The sequence below is a fragment of the Echinops telfairi genome, unplaced genomic scaffold (genome assembly GCF_000313985.2).
Source record: "Echinops telfairi isolate 266 unplaced genomic scaffold, ASM31398v2 ScPeMD7_7424;HRSCAF=8462, whole genome shotgun sequence".
Lineage (NCBI taxonomy): Eukaryota > Metazoa > Chordata > Mammalia > Afrosoricida > Tenrecidae > Echinops > Echinops telfairi.
In genome coordinates, this window is record NW_022111324.1 from 61,933,065 (window position 1) to 61,940,825 (window position 7,761).

Genomic DNA, 7,761 nt, shown 5'->3' on the forward strand with positions numbered 1-7,761 from the left:
TGTGTGTGTCTGTATGTGTAAATTTGGATTAGTTGAGGATTGTTCTCTAGCTGGGTTGAGTAAGCCCCAGAGAGCCTGGGGAACTAGGGAGTCCAGGTGAGTGTGGACAGGACCTCCCTGAGCCTGGGTAGAGGAACAGCCTGTGTGCTGTGGAACCCTTTGTGCACAACAGCGGTGTGTGTCATCATCACAGCTTCCCTTAGCATTTTAATGGGGGACTTATGTTTCTTTCCACGAGTGAGTTTCAGTCTCACTGCACCGTCTTCATCCTTGTCCCCTCTCCATTGTGACCGTAGCCATCGGTAAGATGATTAGAGGGTGGGTGTACTCACTGCCTTCAATGTTTAAATACTTAGTGACTTTTACCTTGGAGGTATTGGGGGAGGGGCATCAATGGTGGTTCAGTGGAAGAATTCAAACCTTTCATAGGAGAGATCCAGATTGATCCCTGACTAGTGCACCTGTCCGTGGATGCATGTGTTGCTATGATGTTGAACAGGCGGAGCTTCCAAACTAGGACCAGAAAGAAAGGCCTGGCAGTTGTACTTCCTAAAATCAGCCCATGAAAATCCTAATGGAATATGGTGCTTCATTTGGAGACCATCATGTGTATAGATATTGTTTCATTCCATTGTGCTTGGGGCCACCTTAATGGCAGCAAGCAATAATTCGTGGACTGACTAACATGAGAATCAGAGCTACAGTTTCAGCTCTGCTCAGTATACTTTTCCCAGTTTGGTGTTGGAGAAGTTGAATCTCAGGAAGAAGCTAAAGGAAGGAATGGGTTTGGGCCATTTCATTGGAATTAAGAAAGAGCCTTACTGGTGTAACTTCCTTTTTCCCTGGTGTGATATCTTGCTTCTTATGGTAGAAGATTTGACTTGATTCTCCTGAATCAGATAGGGTCAAAGGAAAGGCCTGTAAAACCAGTACCAGTAAAATGCTTTACTTTTTTTCTTTGAACTTTACGTGGACGGTAATTTTCCGTTAAGTCCTCCCCCTCCTTCAAGGATTGCTCCTTTTAAGTGTCCTGCATGTAATCTGATGGAGAGGCAAGCTTTCCACGATTTGATCTGTTGGCCAGATTTACTATGTTTTCTGTACCGAAAAGTATTTAACTGCCTCTTAAAACCACATACTTCCTATGGAAAGAATATAAATGGGGGGGAAAAATATTTCCATTCGTTTTCCTTTTGCTTCAGAAGGAGGTCACTGGAAGCCAGTTGCTCGGGGAGAGAGTTTTCTGTCACACAGTTGCTTCTTGGCACCATGCTGAACACGTACTGGCCCTTATTAAGAGTCTTCTTTTTCCTCTAAAAGACTCTCTTTGCTTGAATCTCCCACCCCTGCCTCTCATCTGGCTAAGTGGACTTTTTTCTGCCCCAGTTGTCTTCTCCCCTCCTTTTTTCTGACCCTATGTGTGCTATTTTTCACTGCATTGTAAACTTCAGGAAGCGTTCACTCTACCAGCCGTCCTGCCCTCTCCTGTCCTTCCATTCTCATATGTTCTAGGAAGCCACCTCTCAAGAGTGGGATGCTCAGGAGAGAACTTGTTCTTTCTGCCTTTTTGCCACAATCTAAATCATATGGGGGAAACACAACATGTAAGTACCAGTATTTGAGGAGCAGGGGTCTAGGTGTTTAACACGTTGTGGCTATAGCTTCTAGCCTATGAAGGCAGAATGACTCTTAGAACCTATTTTGAATGAATGCAGGGACTCAGGACAGATGGGAGCAGGTTTGGGTGTCCATTGACAGAAAACTTTAGAACACATCAGGTATATATACCCCATATTAGAGATACACCAGACCCTGGTTGACACAATTAGTTAAGCACTCGACACCTAACTGAAAGGTTGGCAGTTTGAGTGTACCCAGAGGTACCGTGGAAGATGGGCCTGGCAATCTGCTTTGAAAGGGCACAGCCTTGAAAACAATTCTACTGTTCACATTTGGGGTCACCCTGAGTCAGAATTGTGATGGCGACTCTCAGCAGCAGCAACAATAAAGGATAAGAAAATGCAATCCCACAGCCCTTGAATCAGTCCTGACGCATAGCGCCCCCTGTAGACTGGTATGGAGCTGCTCCATAGGGTTTCTGGAGTGTGGAACAGAAAGCCACATCTTTCTCTTAGGGATTGACTGGTGGGCTTGAAATGCTGATCTCTCAGTTAACAGCCTAGTATTTAACAATGTGCCACCACAACTTTGTACAAGGGATAGAATTGGCTATGTTACCCCTGCCGTGGGAGGAGAGTCTGGGTATCAGACATGGTGAAGGAAGGCTGTGAAATGCCTTGCCTAAGATCATATCTGGCATCCTCCTAGCTTTTCTCTTAGCTGAGGGGCCAGTTCTTGGGGAAGAACTAGTGAATAGAAGCATTTAAGGTAAATTTAAGTGATGTTACTTTTTTTTTTCATGTAGTAATGTGGGCGTATTGTCAATCTCTAACAAAGATGTTTGTGTTGCAGGGCAAGACTGCTCAGCAGAGCCCACAGGACTCAGACGCTGCCATCCAAGAACCCGTCACAAAATTCCTCTCCTCCAGAAACTGCTCTGAGAAACGCGTGGCTGACAGCCCCAGAGAGGGGCTGAGGGCCAAGCGAGTCCAGTTCGCCCCCAGCTCAGATGCTGGACCTGATCTCAAGAACAACGAGAACTGTAGGGTCCAGTAGAAGAGACTCCGTCTCCCTGGGTGTTGGGACTCCTGCCGAGGCATTTCATTAGTCGCATGCTGATAGGCAAGAAAGCCGCAGCCCTTTAGACCTCTAGATGAGTGTTCGTCCTCTCGGCCCTGGCCGGGCATTGGAAAGGACTTTGGGGAAAACTTTGTAACAAAGCAAATACATGCAACAACTTCTGCTTCTAGACATTACTCTTAAAAAATTCTCAATCGAATACTTCTAATGAACAGCGTCTAGCAAAATGTGAACTTTTGCTTTATAATGAGAATTTTAGGCCAAGAATTTCTTTGAGCTGAGTAAATAAAGGAATATAGCATGTTGTGTTCTGTCAAGGAAACATGTATAATTATGTATATGAGTGAGTGTGCTTATTTTTCTCTTCCAGTGTGTTTTATAAATCTTTGTGTTTCTACACTGTACATATTTGTGTGTTGGGGAGGCCAGGAGGTATGTTTATTTCCAGTTAGTTTCCCTGCAGGCTCCTGTGTAGAAGAATATCAAGTTCCTGTCAGGTGTGCTGTTTTTTAGTGTGTGTGTTTATTTTTTTTAAGACTACTTTGTTACAGTTCTTTGGCTTGCCTTTTCTTATCTGGTGACACTGTATTTAATTATGGTTTTCCTTGTTTTCCCCTTTGGTTTCCTTAAAAATAAAGTTACTTTTGCTTTTTGTAAAAATTATTTCTAAATAAATTCACTATAAATAATGGTGTTATTTCTTGCTAGCTTCAACAGTCTCTAAAAATATGAGCAAGTAGTTCAGGTCTTGAAATTACCTTGAAAACTATGACAAGGGTATGGCTCCTGAAGAATATCTTGGGACACGTCCAGGCCATTGCCTAGTACCCTGCACTCACTCAGCCTGGTATCAAGCCTGTGAGATTCTCGAGCATTGTTGATGGTATGCAGGCATTATGGTACATACCACATTAAAAAACATTTGAGGAAGCTCTTGAATCTGGGTTAAAAAAAAAAAGTCCATGACACGAGTTTGTAAAAGATGGCCATAATTTGCTCTTAACTGTTAGTTCAGATTAATACATACATACATACCGTTTTTTATATTTTGAAATTGTCTGCAAAGTGGCTGCTACTATTGGACGGTGCCCCAATAATATTGAGTGTGCTCAGTTTTCATTTGCTGAAAGTGATATTCTGTCACTTTCGTTGTATGGGGCTGTAGTCTGGTGCAGTCTCTTCATAAAATTGCCCTGGGCTGGCGGGTGCTCAGGGGCATGGCCCTGAGTCCAGAGTTGGCAGTGGCCCGTCGCCTCCCTGGCTGTCTCTAGTCATTGGACGATTCCATTCAGTGGGCCTTGCTGGGCCTGTAACTCAGGTCCCTGAAAGTATCTTCAGCTCTTCCCAGCTGTGCCCCACTCTTCTGTTTCAACGAATATTCGACTTGCTTTCCATTTTCCTAACTGGAGAATTGATGACAGTCTTCTAGATAGGCAGCCAGGACGTTAAGTACTCCTTTGCTCAAGTTATATAGTCCTAACTCAAGTAATTAGCCAGTTAAATCAAAATATGCTAGCTGATGATTTATGGGGAAGTTGATGAAGTCTAAATTGGATCCTTTCAAAGATTGCTTATTTCAGAAGACAATGAAAACACCTAGAGATTTTGGATGCAAAATTTCGTAAAATACAGTCTGATGTCAGAATCACTGGAATCCTCATTCCACCTTATGCAAATTCTTACAAGGTGGCTAATTATGATGATTAAGTAAGTTAAATTAGCTTAATATTTATATATAAATGCTATTTTGAATATAGATAATCCCAACAAAAACCTCCGAACTCGCTACCATTGATTCAAAACGTGGTGACCCCCCTGTTGATTTCTGAGACTTTATTGGAGTAGAAAGCCAAGCCTTTCTCCTAAGGAGCTGCTGGTGATTTTGAACTGCTGACCATGCGTATCGCAGCCCAATAACCATTGTACCACAGATGCTTAGAATTAAAAAATATATACCAACGGCTCAAATAAAAAGTAAATGTGTAGAAAATAATGATGGCAACATATGTACAAATATGCTTGGTACAATTGATGTATGGATTGTGATAAGCGCTGTAAGAGCTCACAATACAATGACCTTTAAATGAAGTAGATATTTCAGCGTAAAACTCTTAGATAATTCATCCAACAGCACATTAATTACAGATTAAATTCTACCCTACAAAAGAAGTCACCAATCATAGTACCACTGACAAATGAGTTTAATGACTTAGATTTTATACATATTCAATTTCTGATTGTGTAAATGGACCATTCGCTGCCTTGGTATTTTTGTTTGACTTATTAAATACAAGGAGGCTTCAAAAAGCATGTGGAAAAAAATCCCATTATCTGTTAAATATACTTCCATGAAGTTTTGGAAGCCCACTTAAATCCTAAAAAAATTGCTGGTGATTTAATTACCAAGTAGGCTGTGTGCCTGAAGTTCAAATGTAGGTTTATTGGAACTAAGAATACAGGTTCTTAAAACAAAAATGTTGCAAATTATTCCTAAAGCAAATTATTCCTAAATTCGAGCTCAGAATGTTTAGCTCATAAGTTAAAATTGCCATTAGGTCTGTTCTGGTTATATGGGCCCTATAACAAGTATTATTTCTTTGGAATTAATTTTTAAGAATCAGGTTACTAGAAACTCACTTTGTACCCTTCAAACATTTCTCATGTGTCCCACATTTCCTTCTTGTTTTGGGGTACTGGGCAGGAGCTCTGGTGGTACTGTTGGTTAACCATTAATATGCTACTTGACAAGGTTGGTGGTTCCAACCCACCAGCAACTCCGAGGGAGAAAGATGAGACTGAAGATTTGTAGCACTAGCCACCCTACACAGGACCATCAAGAGTTGGGATAGACTTGATGGCAGTGGGTGTGATGAGTGGGACAGGGATTCTATCCTGTTGTGGAGAGAGAAACAGGACCAAAGATTCCTATCCATCATAGTGTGTCCAGAACAGCTGTACCCATTATGAAGGAGAAAGTGGTGGCTTTATGCTAGCCTGGTGCTGTTGGCAATGCTAGTTCTGTGTAGTGGTATATTGACACATGGGAATTTACACGGCTTATTTAATTGATATTTTAGAAAATTACAAGGGAGCACCCCTCCCCAAGCTTCTCCATGTTTCAGGTCTTGTAGAAGTTCCAGCCCATAAGATTCCCCCCAGCTTCAGTCCCTTCAGTGCAAAGATTGTTGCAGGTGAATGAATTACTTTCTTCCTTTCTTTTCCAGGGAACCTTAAGGATGACAGGAGTGTAACATTTATCTGTACAAAAATGCTGTACTCAACAAAGGACATCCTTGTCACTTCAAATAATTATTTCGTGTGATATTTAATGATCTTGGGAGGTGGATCCACAATTCTGACTTCAGAGAGCTTAAAAGGTGATGAGGTGAGTGGCAGGACACAGCTGAGGACTGGAGCCTTGTCCCCCAGCCCAAAGCTCTTTGGAACCCCTCATATTCTCTGATACCCTTCTGGAAGTGGTAAACCAGTTCCTCCAATTGACCAAGAATTGACTAGTAGCATTGCAGGACCATTTTATGACCGCTTAGGACCCTAGGGCTTAGGACAACTTCAACTTCACATTTGTTCAAACTTCTTTGAACCTTTAGGTAGGGTCCTGAGATGACTCAAAGATTTAATGTGCTTGCTTGCTAACTGAAAGATTAGAGGTCCCTTGGAGGAAGGTCTGGTTATCTAGTTCTGAAAAATCTGCCATTGAAAACCCAATAGAATATGGTTCTGTCTGGACACACATTGGGGTCACCATGAGTTGAAATCGACTCCAGGTGACCTTAAATTTTTTTTTTTTTAAATAACCATTAGCTGTAGTGAGGATTTGGCATCTAAGATTCCAGAAAAAGTCATACTTTTGTCATAGTAGGGAATTTCACCTCTCACTTTAATTTTCTACAACATAGTTTGCAAGGGTATAGGAAAAGGCGCACCCTTGCACCATTACAGAATTCTAGCCATGCATGGGGATTTTCCTGAGTTTTCAACGTGAACCGCTCCACACGGTGTTGAAATCACAGCTGTGTTATCTAACAGCACTTGCTGGCTGAGTGCCCGCTCCCTCCTGCTAGACCTTGACTCCTGGCTCATCCACATGGATCCTGCCTGCCATCTGTTTGTTGTTTCAGTGGTCCTGGTCTTGGGCTTAAGCCAGTGAAGGGTCTTGACGGTGCCCTGAGTTAATTTGCATCCCTCTCTTTCCTCAGTGTTGGAGATGTAGACCGTAGGTTGCACACCCATGCAGCCACGTGGTGAGGTGGCGGGGTGGAGTAGGGGCCGGGGCGTTTGAGAGGGGGAAGATGTGCCACTGTCTGATTTGTAAATAGCTTATCGTGAATGTGGAGATGGCTCCTTTTGCTACGAGGCCTACAAAGACCTGGAACAGACAGGTAGCTGCATCTTGGCTCTGTCTGAATAGGATTTTCACCCTTCGGGTTCACTCCATGTGGAAGCACCAGCTTCCTGGACTTTCATGTATGTATTTTAATGGCAGGGATTAAGCTCTAGAATTAAAAATCAGTCCTTACTGAGAAGATTTACTACAACATCCACCTACCAATCTGTTGTTAAGAGGAGCAGGAGCTCAAAGTAGCATCCCAAATCTTGTCCTAGCATGTAGAAATGAATTAGATTCCCTCTCCCCCTGCCACTTTTGAAATAATCATAAACCCATTTAAGAAGAGAATATATTGGCTTGGAAGCATCTCACACTGATTTCCCAAATGTGCCATAGGTTGTAGTCAAAAAGAATTAGTCTTTGAACCAAGTTCAGCCAAGTTTTATTATCCCCAGGCTGAACATCCTTGTGGCTTGTGGCAAAGATGCTTAGCCACCCCACTGCTACTTCTGCTCTATTTTTTTCCCTTGCCAATTGGACCTCACTTTTGCTGATACTAGATGGCAATTGGCTCAGGGAGCACGGGCCCAGGAAGGAATGCTAACTACTACAAACCAAGTAGGAGCACACCATTCTGCTGATTGTCTAAGGATTACCCTGCAGTGACCTCTGGGAGCAGCAATGATGCCATCCCAGAACAGCCGGCGGGGGGG

General features: G+C 42.7%; 1 protein-coding gene across 1 annotated transcript in view; it reads left to right on the top strand.

The window, feature by feature from the left end:
- CENPF (centromere protein F) overlaps positions 1–3,310 on the top strand; it is a 71,861-nt gene extending 68,551 nt beyond the window's left edge. Inside the window, exon 19 of the mRNA XM_045298196.1 lies at positions 2,473–3,310. Within this exon, the coding sequence (XP_045154131.1) occupies positions 2,473–2,676 (204 nt within the window). The 3' untranslated portion in view covers positions 2,677–3,310. The remainder of the gene's footprint in view (positions 1–2,472) is intronic.
- Positions 3,311–7,761: the final 4,451 nt, after the last annotated feature.